This window comes from Hippocampus guttulatus, chromosome 9 (assembly GCF_054856545.1).
Source record: "Hippocampus guttulatus isolate MCC_2025c chromosome 9, RoL_Hgut_1.0, whole genome shotgun sequence".
NCBI lineage: Eukaryota > Metazoa > Chordata > Actinopteri > Syngnathiformes > Syngnathidae > Hippocampus > Hippocampus guttulatus.
The window spans coordinates 12257740-12280213 of NC_141269.1; the positions used below are offsets into that span (position 1 = coordinate 12257740).

General features: G+C 42.2%; 2 protein-coding genes and 1 non-coding gene across 7 annotated transcripts in view; 2 read left to right on the forward strand and 1 right to left on the reverse strand.

Moving 5' to 3' along the window:
* The first annotated feature begins 1674 nt into the window (after window positions 1-1674).
* nol11 (nucleolar protein 11) lies at window positions 1675-11643 on the forward strand. Of its 2 annotated transcripts, none has more exons than XM_086120547.1 (19): window positions 1675-1872; window positions 2147-2334; window positions 2846-2959; window positions 3033-3089; window positions 3321-3469; window positions 4311-4368; window positions 4899-5040; window positions 5230-5430; window positions 7219-7295; window positions 7677-7800; window positions 8160-8251; window positions 8466-8531; window positions 8804-8988; window positions 9372-9497; window positions 9616-9846; window positions 9982-10060; window positions 10429-10521; window positions 10830-10937; window positions 11132-11643. In XM_086120547.1, exons 2-19 carry the CDS (start codon window positions 2188-2190, stop codon window positions 11243-11245), a joined length of 2163 nt encoding a protein of 720 aa, XP_085976673.1. In that variant the 5' UTR covers window positions 1675-1872; window positions 2147-2187; the 3' UTR covers window positions 11246-11643. The 2 variants fall into 2 exon arrangements, with proteins under 2 accessions (XP_085976673.1, XP_085976672.1); XM_086120546.1 differs by having other exon boundaries at window positions 1676-1872; window positions 5230-5436.
* Window positions 11644-12617: 974 nt separating this feature from the next.
* Window positions 12618-12699, reverse strand: trnas-aga (transfer RNA serine (anticodon AGA)). Its single transcript has one exon. It is a non-coding gene; the product is annotated as a tRNA-Ser (tRNA).
* Window positions 12700-13418: 719 nt separating this feature from the next.
* The window catches only part of LOC147200354 (nucleosome-remodeling factor subunit BPTF-like), a 40851-nt gene continuing 31795 nt past the window's right edge, over window positions 13419-22474 (forward strand). For all 4 annotated transcript variants that reach the window (XM_086119636.1, XM_086119640.1, XM_086119637.1 and 1 more), the window contains exons 1-4: window positions 13419-14204; window positions 17049-17871; window positions 22025-22076; window positions 22211-22379. In XM_086119636.1, the coding sequence (XP_085975762.1) occupies window positions 13625-14204; window positions 17049-17871; window positions 22025-22076; window positions 22211-22379 (1624 nt within the window). In that variant the 5' untranslated portion in view covers window positions 13419-13624. The remainder of the gene's footprint in view (window positions 14205-17048; window positions 17872-22024; window positions 22077-22210; window positions 22380-22474) is intronic.

A 22474-nucleotide genomic window follows, 5' to 3' on the forward strand; every position in this document is an offset into this window, starting at 1 on the left:
AGAATCCGTATGATTTGTGCGATACGGCCATATACGTAAGATTCACCACAAAATCCGTATGAACTATGGTTAAACCCTATGAGTTGACAGGTATGGGTTTGACGCTTTAATTCCAGTCGCCTTGCGCGAGTGAGTGCTGGATGCGTTTGGATATGAATGGGAGCGAACACAGCCACTCTCAGAGTAGAGCACGGGCTTCAGATTCACTTCATCAAAATGCCTCAAAACGTTAGGCGATTTTGGCAAGTAGCAACGTAATGTAGCCGACACAGCATTCCCGGCGACGGTGTCAAATCCAACTCAATTTCAATCAATCAATCAACAGTGACGAATTCATATTCCAATTGCGCGTTTTTTCCCTATAGTCTCGCGAGAAGGACCAAGGTCCCGTCTCTCTTGTAGTGATGGGAATTCCGGCTCCTTTTAGAGAGCCGGCTCTTTTGGCTCGGCTCCCTAAAAAGAGCCGGCTCTTTCGGCTCCCAAATGGCTCCTCAGTTTTTTTGTTGCTTAAATTAATTTACTACCAAAAATAACGTAATATTATGCGTAAAATGAATTACTAATGCAAAAAATAGACAGTATATCAAATATTTATTTATATTGCTTTATGTATATTCTTCTGAACATACTCAACATGGAGTACAACATGGAGTGCTACAAAAATAAAAACAAAGTACAAAGACCCATATCAAAACAACGTCAACAAAAAGTTCCAATCTCTGAATGTGTATATTTATAAGCTTTTAACTATTTACAGTAAAACAACATAAGTAAGCTTTGAATACCACACAACAAATTATAAGTTAAAAACAAAAAGAAAGCAGCACCCAGGTAAAAGTTTTAACTTGTCTTTCGCGAAGATTGGCATGAAGAAAAACCAAGTGCCTCAGCTTTGAGGGGTTGATCCTGTTTCTCCTCTCTGTTAATATTTGCCCTGTTTTGGAGAAGATTCTCTCTGAGGGGACAGATGTTGCGACAACACACAGCCAACACAAAATGGCTGAAAATCACTTGCAATCATTTTACCCAGTTCCTCGTCAATTGTGTTCTGTTTTGCTGGTTTATAGCTTTTTGCATAAAGTGGCTCATAGAGCTCTGGGTTGTACATCTAGGCAGTTGTGACATTGCAGCAGCAGCAACAGTTGCAGACACACTAGCACCTTCATTAATAGCTGATTCCCTTGCTTGTCTTTTCTCTTCAAATTGTACTGATGGGTGGACTTTTCTGATGTGCCTGTGCAGGTTATTTGTGGAGCCTGATCGATGGGATATTTTAACCTTGCACAGTCTACACGCTGCCTTTGAACTATCAATTAAATTGAAATGAGTCCAAATTTCACTGCGTTTCCTATCCATTTTCTCACCTTTCCGCTTTCCACCGTGGTGTTTTTTTCGCTAACTAACTCTCTCGTCTCCTCGTTTGTCTTGTTTGCGTGCTGCTCAGTGTGCTGCTGTGTGTCTCTTCTCTAACCCCTCCCCCTTCTCTAAACTGCAGCGTGTGTGTGTGTAAACCCCCTCCCCCTTCCTCTTCTACCACGGATCTTGACCAATCACGTGCGGCTTTAACCGAAGGGGGGGGGGGGGGGAAAACAGGAGAAAAAAAAAGGTCGGCTCCTATTCGGACCGGCTCCCAATGAGGAGCCGGCTCCCATCGTTCACTTCAAAGAGCCGGCTCTAAGAGCCGGCTCGTTCGCGAACGACACATCACTACTCTCTTGGACAAGCATGGCCGCGCTGTATGAGGGATACACGTTGTGTGGAATAGTTCCATCTCAGAATCTGACAAATTCCAGCATTCAGGGCGTCGAAGAGGAGCGGGATAGCGACCATGTAATCGTCACTGACGCCTTCAGATCTGTTACTCTTTACAAGGTAACTTTAAACGTGTTTATAGAGCATCTAGCAAGCCGTGGCTAAGTAAGCTAGGTAGCTGGAATGGAGAGTTGAAACTTGCACAACTCTCGTTGGCCACTCTCAGAGTAGAGCACGGGCTTCAGATTCACTTCCTCAAAATGCCTCAAAACGTTAGGCGATTTTGGCAAGTAGCAACGTAATGTAGCCGACACAGCATTCCCGGTGACGGTGTCAAATCCAACTCAATTTGAGTGACGAATTCATATTCCAATTGCGCGTTTTTTCCCTATAGTCTCGCGACAAGGACCAAGGTCCCGTCTCTCTTGGACAAGCATGGCCGCGCTGTATGAGGGATACACGTTGTGTGGAATAGTTCCATCTCAGAATCTGACAAATTCCAGCATTCAGGGCGTCGAAGAGGAGCGGGATAGCGACCATGTAATCGTCACTGACGCCTTCAGATCTGTTACTCTTTACAAGGTAACTTTAAACGTGTTTATAGAGCATCTAGCAAGCCGTGGCTAAGTAAGCTAGGTAGCTGGAATGGAGAGTTGAAACTTGCACAACTCTCGTTGGCACCGTCGGTTCTTTTCATAATTGTTATCATGCAACTAACATAAATGAAATGCACTAAATAGAGGAACTGTGTTAATTAATGGTGAGGCGGTAGATGGTTCTGTAGCGTGGAACTAAAATTTGGTATCAACCTGAAACATAAATTTATGCTAACATTTGCTTCTTTAGCACAACACTTTAATTCCCAAAGAGGTAAATATAAATGATCGAAATCGCCTCCTATTATCTGAATTGCTTTAGACATTTTGGAGATGTGTCTGAGATAATAGTGTGTTTATTGCTGTCATCTAATTATTTCTAGAGTTCATGTTGAAAGTTACATTGTCACTGATATTTGTGTTGTTTTGTGTGTGTGTGTGTGTGTGTGTGTGTGTGTGTGTGTGTGTGTGTGTGTGTGTGTGTGTGTTTCTGTCAGGTTTCGGACCAGAAGCCACTTGGAAGCTGGACTGTGAAACAAGGAAATTGTTTGACCTGTCCAGCAGTCTACAACACACACACTAAAGAATATGTGACAGTCACAGACAACAAGGTAGACGCATTTAAATGAAGTCATCGTAGCAGGGTCTATCAAAATGTAACATTTAATTTTGCATGTTTTTCAGGTGATCAGAATCTGGAAGGAAGATGATGTTCTCTTGGATAAGACATTTAAAGCGACGGTAAATATCATTCTTTTAATTTATTTTTGAATGTATGTATTTTAAATGTGTCGCTTCTACTGTTAGTTTTCGTCATAAATCTCAGTTTACTTAGTTTTAATACAGGCTGCAAGTGACATGGACATTTTGATAATAGCTGTATTTAGGAAGTCGTGTACTGTAGCTTGACCTACTTAATTTCAAATGTGTTGAATGGTTGAATTTTGAAATGTTCAAGTGTGTTTTGTCCAGGTGCCGTCGGACATATGGAGGGTCCACTGTGTTGCTGGAGGAGATCCTGTGGTCTTGTTTCAGAGAGGAGCTGTGAGACTTCTTGATTCTCTTCTCTCCGCTCCTCAGCAACCTGTTGAGGAAGTCTTGGCTCCAGATGAAACCATTAGGTAACATTGTGCCATGGCAATTTGGCATTGCGAATCAAATAATTTGCCTTTGCAAAGATTGTGATGCACTCTCAGAGAGGTGACGGAAATACAATGTATACTGTACACAGCTGTTCATATTGTAGTTGTTGTGGTGTACGGTGCTGTTTTATACTTACTTTATACAAGGGGTGCAAGGTATTTCAGGCTTCTTAGAATGCAACAGTGTAGTTTTACAAAAATGCAAATTACAGCCAAAACATTAAATATTGTGAAATTTAACCAAACTGTATTTTTAGACCTTTTGATAGATCTACGTGTTATATTTAGGGCGGAACAATCATTCATGATCAAAATGTATCGCAATAGAGAGGTGATCAATATCAATCCAACTTTTGCTCAATAATAGAAACATTTTAAATCAGGAAGGAAACCCAGATCCCGAGTTGCAAGGCATTTTGCAGAGTGCAAGCAGAGGCAATAATGTGGCTTCACTTTGTGAAGATAAATGACCGGTTGCTTCAATGCAACACTTAGTAATGATTACACTGTGCAAACTATGACCTACAACACCATTGGGTAGGTACGTGGTGCATAAGTAAAGGAGTTCCCTGTCTATGACCCACTAGCTCTGATGTTTGCAGGCTCTGACCCGCGGCCCTAGTATAGCTCTAAATCCCCAGCAAAACAAGTCTTATTCCAACATGAGACCGCTCACAAGTTAAATGAGACTGGAGAAATTGGGTCAAGTGAAATAAATGCACTCCGAGACTATTAGTCTGTACGGGTTGTTTTTTAATTGTTTTTTTTTAGGTGCCTCACTCAGTTGTGCTGCTGTCTTGATAATTATTTTTGTATCCAGGTGGAGCACCAACATAGTGGCAGGAACCCAGCAGCTTGTCATCTTCACAACAGAAATGGTACTACAACTTGTTTTGTGGTGCTTTTATCATGACAAATCACACAAATACAAAGTTCATTTTTCACCAAGAGCTACAGATGCGTCATCTTACCTTGCTCCATATTGGGGAAACCTCAATCTGGTTTTGTTTTGCGACATGGTGATAGGGGCATGAGGAATGTAAATATTACATTATAGTAGTGCAACAGAGTAACACACCAAGTTGTTCAAAGAGGAATAGCAAACTCGAATGCCATGAGTTGGAGTAAATTAAGATTTATTGTCATCACCTGTATAGAGAGTATACTGAACGGCTGGACAGAATATTTTGTAGAGTGTAAGGTGCTATTGACACTAGATCCACAGTCAGTCATAGTTTACCACATTGACGTACTTAAAATAAAACAGAATAACTTAAAATACTAGTCCAAGTATTTTTGAATGAAAATATTGTTTTTGTTGTATTTCTCTTTGTTTTTATTTTGTGATTACTGCCTGTGTTCCTTACTTCCTAATTGGCCTTTACTAAATTTCAATGTCTTTCTTTAGAAGCGGGACAACTTTTTGTACCTGCAGAAACTAAAGCCAAACATACTGCAGAAGTACCGTTTGGAGCAAGAAAATTCCAGCCTGTCCCCTCTCAGCTTCTCTGCGTCCTACAGAGATAAACTCATCCATCTGCTTTACCTCTGTAAGCATCCATTTCTTCTGTTTAAATAACTCTGACGACATAATGGTTCTTCATCTTCGAGCACGAGATTTTCTGTTAACTCATTATTGTTGCAGAGACTGCTAAATTTGTTGTTGGCAGACATTGTCCAAGTATCAGCAACACAGTAGACTAAGTTCATCTGTGCCTTCTTGTTTCTCTGTAATGCAGATCCTAATGGGCATGTGTACCAGAGTGTGATTTCTGTGTTGGGCCCGGGGGCCGATGAGGGGTCTCAAACCCTTTCACTGCCCCGTAATTTGCTGCTGGCTCTTTCTGTTGACGGGGAACAGTTGAATGCGGCTTCTGCCCTCCTCCTAGATGAAGCCCACGTTGCTGTGGTTGGTGTTCCGCACCCCTCTGCTGGAACTGGTAAAGGTATATGACATTATCTCCTTGAAAATGTTCTCTCCATTTTTGCATTTCATTGGAGCATATGACTCACTTATAGATGTTATGTCTTGTGACTTGTTGTAACTGTCTAATGCTTATTCATGTGCTAGGGTCTTTTTTATCCTGGACTTAAATTATCCTCGGAAGAGGATAGTTCGAGCGTGTTTTTTTTTTTTTTTTTTTTTCCCCCCCTCTCCCTACCCAGCGTTTTTCCTTTCTGAATTCTGAATGTAATTTCCCCATTGCGGGACAAATAAAGGATATCTCATCTTATCTTATTTTCGGTCAACAGCAACTGGCAAAAGGGCCGCCCCCTGAGATGGACAAAAACGGGCGGATTTTACTGCTTAACACGTGTTCCACAAATACAATATAAATCACAATGCCGTGTTTAGACAAGTAGGACTGCAGAGAACACATTCTCGGAAATAATTTTTTGGGGTGGACTTCCTCTTTAAGTTGACAAATGTGTTTCAACAAACAACACTCTGTGGTGTCCCCTGTTTTATTATTCATACCAAACATTCTGGAAAACTGTTTCTGGCTTTTTGAGTTCTATCCAGTTGCCTTTGCAGAAGCTGGCCCACGAATAGGGAAACTTCTTGATTAAATGGCACCCATTAAAATCGTGTGTGTTTATTTTTAATAACCACCCAAAAAATATTGGGGGAAAAAAACGCTGATTAGCCACCTAGCCACCAAGTGTTTTGCACAACAAAACAGGAGTTGGCTGACTATATATGTAATTTAAAAAAAAAAAAATTAATTGACAAAAAATATGCAATAGCTGAATATATGGGTGCCAAATGAGTATGTGGGGGTCCACTTTGTTTTAGGGGTGTTCACACGGCAAGATTTGGTCCGGTGCTACGCCGGGGCTGCCCCAGTAGAGCGTTCACACGTGCAAATTAGCTCCGGCATAGCCCCGGAAAACAGCTTACACTGGACCAAATTTGATCCACCTCAGGGAGGTGGTTTAAAAATTTGCTCCAGAGCAAATGCTTGTTTGCGAAGCAGCACCGGTGTAAATTTGCACGTGTGAACGCAACTGGGTTAAATTTGCTCCAGAGCAAATGCTTGTGAAGAGTTTACGTACGGCAAGAATGCGTTGCTTTCGTGCTCTGTCGGACTTCCGTCATGTGTTTGTTTAATAACAACACAAGACTTGGCTGGTAACATCTTTCCTTTTGTAGGAGACTGGACTGTCTCGGAGTTGTTTGTGTAGTTTGTTCCTTTGTTGTGTTCACAACCCCCCGCCCCCCATATAATTTATTTTGTGATTTCCTCTCTTGATTTTCTGTTTGGCGCATTACGTGTTTGCTTTTCTGAGTGTCATTGAAGTCATCGTTGATTTACGTTTTCAGGGGCGGTCACTCTTGAGCAGAAGGCACGGAGACCGAGAAGGACGTGCCTGCCCAGTAGTCGCTTGAGTTGTGTATACGTAAAGAACCAACACGACAGCTCTTTTTTTTTTCTGTCGTTTTGCTCCGCTGCAGAAACTGCCGTGTGAACGCAAGTGGGGCTGCACCGACGCTGTGTGAGTGCTGACACGCTCAGCGGCTTTGTACGTGTGGACGCTCCACACAATTTGCTGCGGTGCAAAATATATCGCAACAAAATACATCGGTGCAGCGCCGGAGCAAATGTGTGCCGTGTGAACACCCCTATTGAGAGCTGGACAGATCTTACCCGCATCTATTTATGAACATACTCAGGAATCTGAGTAAAGTAGTTTGAGTTGGCTTCAGTGTTGTGTTTGCCTTTCAGACTTCCTCTGCATCTGGAATATACATTTCCAGACACTTCAGACAGGAAAAGAAATCGCGGGTAAAATCTTTGGACAGGTAGGGGGGACACAACACATGCGTTTTTTTTGTTTTGTTGTTTTTTTTAAATCCATAGAGCTGAATGTTTAATTTTAATGATTAAAAGGTGCCCGGGACTTTGGCTTTGCAAGGTTAGCTAAGTTAGCAGCATGGCCAATGAGCAAGTTAAAGTTTGAACAATGACCTCTTTGGTCAATTTTTGGACCATAGGCCAATGTTCCCTGTCCTTCCAGCTGCTGAGTGCTGATGGAGGACTGTATGACTTTGGTAGAGTATCACGTCTGCTCTCCACTGTGATCGGGATACCACTCCCTCCTCACAACTTTATAGCAGTTTACAAACTAATAGTTCACGCCGAACCATTATTGTTGTTGAGTTACCTTTCTCTTTTATTTTCAGCTTTGGTGTTATTCCAACAAGTTGTTCATTCCACATGGCAAAACACTGTCAGTTATTCCATATGGATGCACCAATTCTTCGCTCGCTTCCGCTTTGGGCAAACTGAAGCAGTCCAGAAACGAAGGTGAGCTAAATCAATCAAAACATTGGACACAATGCATGACAAGAACACCTGATGCCTAAGTGCATCGACTCCCACATTTTGTTCATGAAATGTCTACATACTCGACCAAGACAGTTTTGTCCACTTTTAATGTGTGAAGTGGCAATTAAAGAAAAAACATTCAGTGTCATATCTCTCTCTCTCTCTCAATAAATAAATAGCGCCATAACTGGGATCATATCCAGCTGCTTTATATTTATGACAACTTCTGAAATTATTTTTCATTCTTACACGTTTATGGCATCTAATCTTTAATATTACATTCAAAGGGTATCATGAACTGATTGCTCGCTCAATGTGTTTTCTTTCAAATTTAACAGAATCCAAACCTCTAGTGTCAGTGCCTTCTTGGAACAACATCTTACATGAAGAGAAAACTCAGCCCTCCAGAGCAATAGAGACCAGGAAGTTGGTATGTAAATTCTAACTTTCCAAGGATAGTTCCATTTGACAGAGTGAGTTTGTCTCAACCAATCCCAAATCCTAAAATGATGGGCCAGATTGTCTGACAGACTATGAACTGAGCTGAGTGCACCCTTTCCTCATGTTTGTCTATTATGGCAACTGTAGTTTATTGTGGCTTCATTATGCACAGGTGATCCTTAATTAGTCTACTGTCTTTCCAGAGAAGTACACGTAAGAGTCAGTCTTCCCCCAGTTTAACAGTTGAGCAAGTTCTGGAGCTCATCAAGGTAATATTTTTTGTTGATGTTTGTTTTTGGATCACGTTTCATTCATACATTTTGGGGGGAAAGTTGAATGGTTGTTAAAGGTTAGAGTGTAATGTAATTTAGCAACTTCCTCTCTTGGTGGATCAGCTACACTTTGATTCCATACTTGTGCAATGGAAGAAAGTTTTGATATCTTGTGGGATATGTTGCCGTTGCCTACCGCTGTTGATTGATATCCGGTATGGTGCATTTCTGAGATAAAATAAGTCCCTGCTTATTTTTTTGTCACATAGACTGCACCAGTAGAGGAAGTGCAGAACGGAGTGAAAGGCCTCTTTTCCAGAACAGACATCCAGGACCTGAATCAGTCAGTGGGACCGCTGGCATCGACTCTGGTGTCCCGCAGCTTGGCAGATACTGCCTTCTATTCGCCGATCACGCTGACACAGCTAGTACACACCCAATCTCTCTGCCACAGGTTAGTAAGTTGTAATGGTGTTTTTCTCTAGTAAAGACTTGAGATGCATCCTTTGCTGTACTTGCACACTAAACCTATGCATCAGTAAAGTATTGATTTAATCTGATCAATTCACTACAGGTGTCAATGACTTTATTTAGAAACTTTTGCTATCGAGTTACTGTTCTGCAAGAATATTGACATGAAAGCACATTTGGAATTTCCAACTGGCTGAACTGATAGGAACATTTCTGGTATGAGATTGTCAACAGTTGCTTCCACAAGGTCCCACAGAAATGTAGTATAAGTTTTAAGTCACTAATATAGAGTAGATTTAATTTTGTCAGCACCACATAGAAAATTATTTTAAAAACGGATGACACTTACTGCAATTTCCTTTACAGTGTGTGCCCTGACCTCGTGCAACTGGCCCTGGAAAAGAAGGATTATTTCCTGTGTCAGCTCTGCCTACAGTTTTTCCCTGACATCCCAGAAGCGGTCACCTGCACTTGCTTGAAGGCCTTTATTAGGTAGAGTTGTAACATTAACCGCATGAAACAAATCAACTAATTGGAAAACAAATATATTTCTAAAAACACTTTTCTTTCTGTATAGAATGAAATGTTAATATTCAACACTCTGTTGCAGCATGCCAGACAGTGAAGCAGAGAAAGTGAACCTGGAGCCTGACAGCCTCTCCTTCATGGAAACTCTGACCTCCAGAGAACATTGCCAGGTCGGCTTGTGGAATGGTTTTAACTCCACCTCGTCTTTGGAGGACCACTCAGATGTCACGATGACAGAAGCAGACGAGGAGAATAAGACATCAACGGCACCAGGGCAAAGCTGTCCAGTTGGTTTACAGAAGGCCGTTTTATTGTATCCTTTTACTGGTAGACACGCACGCACACACACACACTTTTTCAGGTGATGACGGGAATAAAGAACAGTATATCGGTGCATAATCTTCAGAATTCTAGATGGTGTGAAGTTATCTTGACTGGAGCTGTGCAGAAATGAGATCCTACAGACAGCGTACACCGATGACCTCCTCCTTCCACATTTGAAAGATCTTTCATCCCAACACGTGTTTGTAAGTTCCTTGGTTGCACTATATTTTCCTCTGATCGTGGACTGTCCTACAATATTTTTGGACTAAAAATTGCAGGGGGCGGGAGTTCATTGTTTGGCTAGTCCTATGACTTGTAGTCAGGTGTAAGTTGTATATGCTAAAATTAGAGCCGTGACTGGCACCCAAAATTCCCTGCCTTAGGGTGAGGTGCGTTGGGAAATTCACTCGCGCCTGTGTGTGTGTGTGTGTGTGTGTGTGTGTGTGTGTGTGTGTGTGTGTGTGTGTGTGTGTGTGTGTGTGTGTGTTTGCGCGCGCACGTGTATTCAGAGAGTTTGAGCAAATCAAGCAGACTTCATTTAATGATGACTCTTATTTCTCATCCTATCAAGCTTTTCCTGCAGTATCTGCACTTCCTCTACTTAAAATATAACGAAGACGCTTTTCCGCAGAGTCATGGTTATCGATCACCCAGTGTGACACAGGTTTGTAACAATAATTACAATGCTAATAATTGTCATTATACAATTGAATATAAAAGAAGTAGAACAATTGCTGCGGACTGAGCCCACACTGGCAATATACGCTGCAATGTTTTACATGCAAAGTGAATACAAACGTGTAGTCATTGACTAATTGACTTGTTTCGTTCATTGCTACTGTTATGTATTACACGGGTTGCATCTTTGAGCACCAGTATTGATTTTGTAGCACAATAGCTAGCAACAAATGTAGTTTATGACATTGTTAAGAAATTATTCAGTTGGGGTGATGATTTTTTTTTCTCTTTTAGATTATGGATTGGGTTTGCTTGTTGTTGGATGCTCATTTCACAGTTCTAGTCATGACTCCAGAGGCCAAAGTCCTACTGCTAAACTTCCACGGCTTTATTAAGTCTCAGGTACAGCCTTCTTGTTCCTATCACTGGAAGCAGTATGAATTGTATCTGTAAATCAAATACAGATTTTCATTTGAATTTTCTGAAAGTGCAAACACAGAAACTGTTTAACAAAATGGTGATTGTTTCCTCATGATGATTATCAAATAAAATTTATATGGGATTAATTTTTACCCTATGATCTTGTGTACCCTCAGGTAAGGCTATTTTCTGAACTCGGGAAAGTTGAAGGAAGTCTCCAAGCACTCCAACACATGAAGAGAAAACAAGATATGGGACAGTATTCAATTGAAATTATAGAGCTGTTTTAGATTTGTGTAATGTTTTTCAATAAAAACGTAAGATGAAAATCTGGAAGAGACATGATACTCGAAGGGGATTCAATACTGTATGTCCTAAAGCTAGCCACCAGAACACAATACATTTTAAGCTGATTCATTTGTTAAGAACAATGGCGATAAAGCATTTAAAATGACATTTTCATGTATAATGATAATGTTAAAGTCTTGACCACTCAGTTGTGTTACATGGCTCATTTATTTGCTATTTTTTATGTGCGAAATCTGGATATCTGTAACCTGTAAAATGTTTTTGTATGTGCCCTATTGCAGAGGCATGTAGTCAGGAGAGGCAGAGCCTCACCTGCTTGTGAAGGGGTGGGGGGAGTAGTAATAATTAGTGGACCTCCATAAAATGATTTTCCATTTGAGTTCACTGGTCTGTCTTTTGTATTGATTTTATTTTTGAATCCAGCGATGTCCAAAAGTTATAATTGCTGAATTTATGTATTCAAACACATGGACTGCATGGGAAGTGCAGCAGCAGGCAGCCAACCCCACCTGGGATTGCGCAGTCACTAATGAAAAAGCAGAAACAGCACACTGACGGTGCAATACCACCATCTCTTGATAAAACTACGGAACGACAAAGAAGACTATTGGCAAGCACCTGTTCTCTCTGCACTTCTCCATTGATTTCAGACTTGTAATGTGTTCTGATTTTTCCAAAGTCAGTATAATGTATTTAGTATTTGTGTTTGAATTAGTTTTACTGATAGCATAACAACAATGACGTATCAGGTGAGACAGAAAATATTTTGCACTCACGCTGTCTCCTTTAGATGTGCTGTGGCCCGTGAAAGCAAATTATGTGCAGCGACTGTTTCTTGCTAAAATTGCAAATTGTCTTCATTTTTTAAAATGTTGGGATATTGCAAGCATTTTTGTGACAAACTCCCCTGTTCAAGTAAATGTTGCATTTGATTAGTTTTTGCAGGCCTCAGATTTTTGTATCTATGTAATATGAGGCGATTGTACATTTATTTGGTTCCCAGTCCAACGGAAACCATAACTACGATGTGGCCTGTGACAGAAATGAGTTTGGGACCTGTTTTACACTTAGACCTCGCGAGCTAAAATGGGGCATAAAGGACTGCTTGGAGGAGGAATACAAAGGAAAAAGCTGAAAAATGGAGGGCATGAGAAAGAGGAACGGGTCATGGGTTTGAATCCCGGTGCGAATGGGGTTTGAACCTCAGAAACTTTCTATTTAGTGTTTACATGTTGTAAAAACTAATCTATTACACTTCCAATGGATCCATTTTTTCTTATTGGGAGTGGGATAAAAATCACAGTACAGTACACACAAACATCTAATTTGGTTCCTTCGAGTCAAAACCAATACCGTTGTCGGCAGGATTCGAACCTGCGCGGGGAGACCCCAATGGATTTCTAGTCCATCGCCTTAACCACTCGGCCACGACAACTTACGGATTTATTCGTATTGGAGTAAAAGGTTAATCGTAAAAATGTGCGCCCATTTTTACAATAAAATGTAATATCCAGTTTGTCTGTACGGTGAATAAATGTATGCAGTTTCCTTGTTCCCAAGTGTGGTTAACTTTATGACGACTTGCTCGGGTGGCTGTGCTAAACGGATTCACGACTATCCTCTTGCCTCGTACGCCGTCACCCCAGTGGCGCCATGTCAGTTATAAAAGCAGCGACTGCATTCGTTGTCTGAGCTGATCAGGTCACACATCACGAAACAGCTCTTAAAAAGGCACCGTGAGCAGAGTACAGTATTCGCATGTGTGACTCGTTTCATGAACTAGCATGCAAATTGCGTTGTTGTAGAATAGTGAGTCACGTGATTCCCGTCATTGGCGCTAGTCCGTGGTAGGTGTCAAGTTACAGGAGGGTTTAAAAAGACAGTACTTCCCAAACGCACGCGTCAATGTTACATTTTATGACTGCGTAATGAAGCTTAGAGTAGAGTTTATGTGGAATATAAATAAGATATCAGGTCTGTTAATTTTATGGCCTTGACAACGTACTGTGTGTGTGTGTAATTCGTTTCACGATATTGCTTTTTGTTTATTTCGATGGTCTGGAACATCTGCTTCCGGTAGCCTCCCTGGGAACTCCAGTTGGCTTGATGCAGGTTTGAGGCCTTCTGTGTTTTCAACAGAGAGAGAGAGCCTAGAAGAAAAATGGCGTCGGCTGGCGACCCAGAGCGGGACACCGGCCATTCACTTTAAGCTTTGCGCCCTAAAATTGAGACCGTGGGCAGGTGGGAACTTCGCGGCAACTTTCGCATGAGCCGTTTGCTCCTTTCTCAAATTTTCTTCGTTGCGCGTGGCGTCTCGCGGCTCCGGGATTGAAGTGGAACAGAAGAGGCGCTCTCCTACAATGAGGGGGAGAAGAGGAAGGCCGCCCAAACTGGCAGCCGGGATGCGGGAAGGCTCACCCGCGCCAGCCCGGGGCTCCCGGAGTGGAAGGGGCAGAGGGATGCGAGGACGGGGACGGGCCAGAGGACGGGGTCGTGGACGCGGCTTAACTGACGGCGCCTGTGTCACCGGTTCCACCGAGGTGGACACGGAAATATCAGGCCGAGAGAACTTTAATTTGTCCCGGGGCCGCAAGAAAGTTGTAGCCGCCACCTCTGAGCTGAGCGTGACATCGCGAGGCAGAGGAGGCAGAGGGAGAGGCAGGGGCTCTCGTGGCGGCCGTGGCGGCAGTAGAGGCGGAGTGAAACGGCCTCCGACCAAGGTGGTGTACGACGACAACAGCGACGAGGAGGACGACAATTTAAGCTACCGATCGGAGGAGGACGAACTCTTGAACGACAACCCTTCGTCGGATCTGGAAGAAGAAGAGGCCTTGGCAAACGACTCGGACTATCTGGGGGAACTAGCAGATGAAGATGATGATGCCAGCTACTGCACCGACAGTAGTACGAGGAGCCAAAGCACGCTCGGGAGCACACCAGGTACGCGTTCTTTTGCAAATGCACGACGTTGGAATTGCATGTCTTGCAGAGTGCATTTTATTTTTACCTCCAAATACAAAGCAAGGCGCATTGTCCAAAATGGAGCTTGCACGGAGAAACGGGCCTTTGTTTTCCGTGTGCTCTGCGACCGCCGCTTTGCAAAGAAATGCCTCACGCTTCAGCCGACTCGCGTGGTTTAGGCACTTTTGCCCGATCAGCGCATTGGTCCTGTCAGTGTAGAGAAAGGACGTTTTTTTCCCCCCTGTAAAACATTATTTCCACCGTATTTTCATAATGCCCATTGCAGTATATGCAAATTACTGTATCGATGTTTGGTATTTTACTTTCAATTCATTGTGCTTCTTAGTCGTTCAAATCCTCACGTAGTCATAGTTCCAATACAACCTTTAAAATGCATTTGCACTCCGAATTATTATTCATTATAAAACAACGACTTTGATGTATTAAGCTGTAGTAAATTCCCCAGTCACTCATCGATTAAGAATTGTTTGTGGTAATAATACATACGATTTCAAAATGATAAAGTCTTATTCAGGCACACAGTTCAGCAACAGGCTCCCGAATTAGTTTGACAGTTCTTTGTTTTGAAGAGAGGCGCCCTTTTTCCCCCACTTGTTGCAGACGTCATCTCATTCATTATTACAGTGTCGTTCCCGCCCGCAACCACTTAGTAGGAATCGGGTAGAGAAACTTATACTGTACTGTATACCTATGGACGTTTTTTTTTCATGTAATCATTTGTAGCGCAGCACATTGTTAGACGGTGGATGAAATGTTTAGGGACAATTCAAGACAACATAACAAAATTGTGCTTCATTGATCTTGTTAGGCCTTTCTGAGCTTTGGTGTCAGTCTGTTGGGATAGGCGAGTGAGGATAAGAGAGATGTAAAATGGAGGAATTGATTTAACGCCTTAGAATGGAACCTCCAAATTTCAATTCCCCAATGGTGCTACTGTTTGGAAACTTGACCGTGTTTGTTTTATGAAGCAGATTTATGTTGTTGAGACATCTTGACAGGAAACCAACACAGTACAGTATATCTTTAATTTGACTTAACCAAAACCCTCTTCTGTTTGGGTCCATGACCCATTTTGTACTGACCACATTTGCTCATATTTATCACCCACATGGCTCAAAATGTAGCCACTTCAAGTACGACAAAGGTTATATGTCACACAGCGTCTAGTTCATGCACTAAGCAAAACTTACACGACCCTGTACAATGTCATCATGGTCACGGGCATGCTATACTGTACTTGTCACCATGATAATAAACAAGCCACATATTCAACCAAAGTCATAAACCTTGCGCTCCGCACCATTCACGTTATGTTAGAAAGCTACATTAATATAACTCCCATGGTTTTGAGCTGGTATTTTTATCTTTCTTACCTTGTCCTGGGTCCTATGCAATTTCGTATTGGTCTGTCTTAATAATAATATGGCACAGTGCTAAACTTGCATTTCAGTCTGAAATGTTCCCACACTTTTCTTGACCATTTCTGTTTTTTTTCTCCTCACGCATTTTCTTCATTTGTTGTCGCCGTCTTCCCGCATCCTCAGTCAAATAGCTTCGCTTCTGTCTCTTACTTCCCACATGTAGGTGGCATAAGCATGTTGTGTCACATAAATGCCCATTTACTGCTTTGCTTTTTAATGTGTTTCTATGAGGTGCAAATTGCCATTTCTGACTTGCAAATAACGATGCGGATCTGCTTACCGGTATTTTGAACCTTCTTCTCCCATACTCCAGTTTTATCCCACCTTTAAAAAAAAAGTGCTTCTTCAGTCAGATGAAGACTTTAAATTGTCCTTTGGTGTCAAAGTGTGTATGGATGAGTCTTTGTTGTTGGTTCTGGTGACCGATTTAGGGTGTACCACGTCTCTTGCACAAAGTCAGTTGGAATATGCTGCAGCTCACCCACGACTCTAGTGGGGGATAAGTGGTACAGAAAATGGGTGGATGGATGAGTAATCCATCTTCTTCTGCAATCCCCCAAAATGTATGGTGACTTCATTAAAGATTCAAATTCTCTCATCGGTGTGAGCGAGTTTTGAATGGTTGTCATAACTTGTCTGTCTATGTCAGACTTCTGATTGACAGGTGAGTCATCCATGGTGTATCCCCGCCTCGCATCCTATTCCAGTTGTGATTGACTCCAGCTTCCTGTCATCCCGCTGGAATAGTTTACAAATTTCTATCATGCTTATCCTCATTAGGGTTGCGTGTGTGCTGAGGGCTATCCCAGCCGACTTTGTGGTGAGTGGGGCAGTACATCACTGTACTGGTCACCAGCCAATCAATTATAGGGCACCTAGAGACAAACAACTATTCACACTCACATTAACCAATTATCAGCAGAAAACTCACAAAAGCAAGCGGAAGAACATGTACACACTACACAAAAATGCCGGCATCGAGTTTTGAACTGTGAGGCATATTAAACATTATGTCATTGTGCCACCTTTGCTTTTTATGATCAAAAATATAGAGGTAGTAACAAAGAAAAGCAAAATAAAAATGAATGGAAAGCCTGATCGAGTGTGATGTCCATCAAATGACAGATAAATCCTGTAAGAACAAAACAATGGTGCCCTTGAAAAAAATGCTGTGTGCAACAACAGATGTTGAGAGTAAATTACTTACAAATGACAGAATGTACAGTGTTTCCTAACCTTAGTTCCTCTGGTAAGGAGTTCTGAAAGTAAATGTGCTCTCATTTGAATGTTGATTTTCGAACGTTTCAACAAGAAAGGTTTGCTGTGGGTTACATTGCGGTCATTCCTCTCATTCCTGGCTTTGTTCCGTTCTCTCCGACAGGTCGAAGAAGGAGTCGAGTGGTACAACCGCAGTCTCCCGTCTTGGAGGCACAAGACATTCCCCCCTTGGAGCTTCCGAAGTCCTCCGAGGACCTCTTGGTTCCTACTTCACAGCTCCTCAACGTGTCTGCTGTGTACGAGGTTCTCCGCAACTTTGGCACAGTGTTGCGGCTCTCCCCTTTCCGTTTTGAGGATTTCTGTGCAGCGGTTGCCAGCCAGGAGCAGTGCATGCTCCTGGCAGAGACCCACATTTCCCTACTCAAGGCTATACTCAGAGAGGAGGACACTTCCAACACCACCTTCGGGCCTGCTGACGTGAAGGATTCTGTCAATTCCACGCTTTATTTTGTGGATGGCATGACCTGGCCGGAGGTATTACGGGCATACTGTGAGAGTGACCCGGAATATCGACACATTCTCCCTTTCCAGGAAGGAGAGGATTATCCATTTGAACCCTTTGAGAACAAAATCAAAGTTCTTCAGTTTCTAGTGGACCAGTTCCTGGCGACCAACATCGCCAGGGAAGAGCTCATGTCAGAGGGCGTGGTAGCTTATGACGACCACTGCCGGGTGTGCCACCGCCTGGGTGACTTGCTGTGCTGCGAGACCTGCGCAGCCGTTTACCATCTGGAATGTGTGAAGCCACCATTGCAGGAAGTGCCAGAGGACGAGTGGCAGTGTGAGGTGTGTGTAGCGCACAAGGTGCCTGGTGTGGTCGACTGCATCCCTGAAATACAGAAAACCAGCCCCTTCCTTCGCCAGCTGCCGGTTGGCTATGACCGGCACAGTCGCAAATACTGGTTCCTGAACCGCCGCATTGTCGTGTAAGTCAAAATGTCTTTCATCGCAGCATTGCACACAACAAATCAATTTCAATTTCAGTCTGTTGGAAGAAGTAACATTTCCAGAATTCCTTTTCCACTCTTCACATTTACCCACAGAGAGTGTATTTTTGAATTTTGGATTTGTTACTGTATTTTCTGAATGTATGACAATAACAGGCAGTATGGATGTTTAGTACCACTTTAGTTTTTAGTCTCGTATTTACTTTTTAAGTACTCACACTCACCGATACCGCTCGTACTTTTGATGTATAAAATTTCATTTCAGACAAGGACAAAGACTTTCTTTCTTCCTGACGCAGATAATTCGCTCATATGTCAAACGGCCTCAGTATAGCGCCATCTACGGCTGAGGAGGACTTACTTGATGTCAGATTTTTGGGAGGCTGGTTTTGGGAGCCTCCACGAGCATCCGATAAATTAAAATAAGGCCGGGATCGGCGCAATACCTTATATTGGTTCTTGCCCATACCTAACAGGCAGAACAGTGGATAGGTGCTTAGAACGTCTTCTTCACAGTTGTAAAGTTTGGGGTTCAGAGTTCGCCTCTTGCAAGGACACCAAGCGGTGAGGCTGAATTCGATATACTGTACAAGCACAAACAAATGGTAATTGTCACTTGGCCTTGTATACTCCCTACCTTCTCTCTGCAACATAAAACTGCGACCGCTGCTGTTCTTATCAGAAAACAATGTTGAAAAAAAGCCACTGCATTATTTAAAATGTTTGTGACAAAATGGCTCAGCAGGCTCCCTCACCAGTATTTTTCTCGTCTTTACATTAAATTTTGAAAAGACGTCTGGTTTGTGATAATGTCACTGTCGTGCCATGTTCACTTCACGTGAAGATGAATGTTACCTTTCAACAATGAGATTCCTGTGATGCTGTGGAACCTGTGCAGTAAAATGTGACCACGAAAATAACAGGAAAAGCCTAGTTGAACAGCTGAACTTTAATTGGGGTTATTTGGAGGCATTGTAAATGGTGGCAGGTGTGTTCTTAACCTCATTTAACATGAGATTGAATGTGATTGATTCAATCCGAACACAGCCACATCCGCAGTGACAAGAGGGCGTGCGTATTTAAGAATTCAGATTATCGCAGTGGTTTATTTTTACCTCACCTATCGAAAACATTTGTTTTTCAACTGAATTGTACAGTAGGTTACATTAATGGTGGACGAAAATTTAAGTCAAGTCAAGTCAACTGTATTTATAGAGCACTTTCAAACAGCCATCGCTGCATACAAAGTGCTGTACATGGAGCAATTTAACATGCACAATAAACGTAAGACAAATCGGTAATAAAGGCGGTAGAAAGCACCAAACAATAAAACCAAGAACAAATCTAAGTCATGCTGAGTCGAATGCCAAAGAATACAAGTGAGTTTTGAGGAGGGTTTTGAAGATGGGCAGCGAGGAGGCTTGCCGAATGTTCAGTGGGAGGTCATTCCAGAGAGAGGGACCAGCAACAGAAAAGGCTCGATCCCCTCTGAGCCTCAGTTTAGTTCTTGGTACTTCTAATAATATCTGGTCCACAGACCTGAGGCGCCGGGCAGGTGTGTAGGGGCGGATGAGCTTAGAGAGGTAAGGTGGCGCGAGATTATTCAGAGATTTGAAAACAAATAAGAGGATCTTGAAAATAACTCGAAAATGTATGGGGAGCCAGTGAAGGGATGCCAGAGTAGGAGTTTAAGCGCACCATCTTCATGTTTTATCACAAAACTGGCATTTAAAAAGAGGTATGTAGACTTTTTATGTCAGTCCAATAGCATAATAGGATTGACTGGTGCGACTTTTGACTGATATGATTTATACTCCAGAGCGATGTATAGTCCGAAAAATACAGTACTGTCACTACATCAACGACAAAAATGCATGCAGTGGCGTGACAAAGTATTTGCCCCACTCTCGATTTATTTATTTATTTTCTGCATATCGATCACACACAAAGGTTTCAAATCAGCAAACCAATTTTAACCCTTGTATTGTTTACCCTTGTATTACTCAGAGACAACACAAAAAAAATCTAAAGGGAGTTTTCAAATGACAATTCATGTTATTTCGTTCGTATTGGAACTCAGAGGGTTTTGAGCATGAAATTAGCAGATAGAGGCATTTTGGCCATTTGCACAAATTGAATGTTAACTTGAAACAAAATACATATCAATGTGCAGAACGCTTTATAAAAATGTATTTTCACGTAATTACACGGAGATGCACATGGCACCAATTTGGTAGAGTGGACCATATAAGCATTACCATAGAATGAGAGTTTACCCTGTTTGATATATTTGATTTGTCTAATAGCAAACAATACATTTACATCATTAGCTATAGGCTTGCACGGGCTGAAATGAGAAATCCGCCCAGCTACATAGTTGTTGGGTGCTCTCTTCTAGAAACGACACTATTGATTTATGACCTCGTTAAATGCAAAAGCTTGTCACCAAATAATTTAGACTTGTTGAACTTCCATTTGAATTGATCCTTTTGACGTGTAACAATCGCGAACCTGTCTGTCACTCTCAGCTCTCTCAACTCTTTGGTGATGACATCTGGCGGGGTGGCTTCTTTCTATCAGGCAATGCAGACTGGTTTAGGAGCATCTTTGGGCTTGCTTCTTCCTCCAAACATGCTATGAAAACAAACCTACCACTCTGGCTCTCCTTGTGCAGCTGAGGACATGTTTCTGTGGGTGTCACATGAAGTGCATCACCCAAAAAAAAAAACATATCATCGTGAAATATAATTAAACTACTACTGTTAAATGTGGCATGGTATTTGCAGATTTGGATTATTTTGTAGCTGTGGGGCCTTCAAATGATCAGAAAATAATGAAACCGATCTTTTTCACCTGATACCGGATCAGCTGAAAATCACGTCATCAACCCCGATTTTCAATCGGGCAATCAAATCGGGACATCACTACATTGTGGTCATCTACAGGCATGCATTTCTAATTTCCTTATTGTATGATTTTGTCGAGGAGGCTAGCCTAGTTGGTTGTTGGATGTAGAATACAACGTGACTGCGTACTACGTACTGTATAAATGGTATAAAGCCTCCTGTTGTTGATGCAGTTCACTGGTTCTGATTTAAAGGTACAAAGTCGATCCCGAGCTCATCCGTCCACTTAGGCAGCAGGATAGCATCTTGACATTAAACAGACACAGATGGTGAGTGTGTGCTGGCGCTGCAGCAGCCAAGGGCCTGCTTCATAAATCATTGGATATGGATCACCTGAGCAAATCAAGATTTAAGCAGCCCGGCGGCTCAACGTTTTAGCACCGCTTCTTTCTCTTCTATCATGCTTGTCCTTTGCTTGGAGTTGCACAGCAAAGTGGCTTCCAGCAGGTGCTGCGTTACTATTCTTCATCCCCAGGGGCTGCGTGTGAATGCAAATAACTTGAACAGAAGAAAGTTTGCTTAATTTGAGTGCAGGCACCAAGTGTGTAAATAGAGATTACTGGTGTGACATCGGGCCCCAATCAAAGAGAATGGACTGCGCTAAGAAAAAAGTTGCTGGTATCGACAGCATTTGTTTATTAAATGGGTCTTGTCGAATCTTTATCTCAGCTTTGTTTAGTAAAGGTACAGACCCACAAGTACACTAATGTCCTGGCAGATGTATTTTCGGGAGCGTCACGATGCTGCATTTCAAAATCAGTCAGGTCAATGTCATGAGGAGTTACATCAAGTAGGATCAAGACTCTCTTCATTGCATGGTTGTCTGTATTGCTTGTGAAAAGAATTGCAAAAACAAACATCAAGCATGTTTGGGGGATTTGATACATGTGATGGTTTGATGTTTTAAAAACACAGCTTTAGACAGTTTGATAGTTATTACAGTATTGGGTACCGATTCACTATTCGCCAAAATCAAAATGTGTACTGCACCACAAGTGTAATTTGAATTTTGAACACTTAAAAAAAGAAAATTGATGTTGACTGCTGTTCGCACCCATTCCCCTCAGGCAAATGAATCATTTTCAATTATGACATACAGATCACACACCCAGAGCTTATTTTCTGCATGTTTCTCCCAATTGAACCTCGCCCCTTCTCGTGTGTCATGTCTCCCCATGTCATTACAAAAATAATCCCCCCATGTGCCCCCCTTTCATCCCAAACAGAGAAGAAGATGGTGAGCAGGAGCATAAAACAATCTGGTACTACAGCACCAAGGTAAGTCATCCATTTCTCACTGCAAATGATCAAGTATTTGATCATTTGACGGTACATTTACTGTCTTACATGCGAGACAAATCTTTAGTGATGTGTCTTGGCTTTTACATGGAGGTTTTCCCTCTCTGTTGCAGGTCCAGCTAGGTGAGCTCATCGAGTGCTTGGATAAGGATTACTGGGAAGCCGACCTCTATGCTGCCCTCGAAGAAATTCGGGATGAGGTTCACACACACATGGACATCACAGAGGACTTAACCAACAAGGCTCGGGGCAACAACAGGTGTTTCCTCAATTTTGCCAACGGTAATGAGCTCTTATCTTTTTCCTTTTCATTCAGAGACATAGTAAGCATTTTCTTTTCAGAGAGTGAAACAGTTGCCGGGTGTATTAGTAATGGG

Bases quoted from the DNA above. Each gene is read 5' to 3' on its own strand.
- nol11 (XM_086120546.1), top strand. From the start codon at position 2,188: ATGGCCGCGCTGTATGAGGGATACACGTTGTGTGGAATAGTTCCATCT. The intron at 8,989-9,371 runs GTTAGTAAGTTG...TTTCCTTTACAG, and splicing joins ACCCAATCTCTCTGCCACAG to TGTGTGCCCTGACCTCGTGC. The intron at 9,498-9,615 runs GTAGAGTTGTAA...ACTCTGTTGCAG, and splicing joins TGCTTGAAGGCCTTTATTAG to CATGCCAGACAGTGAAGCAG.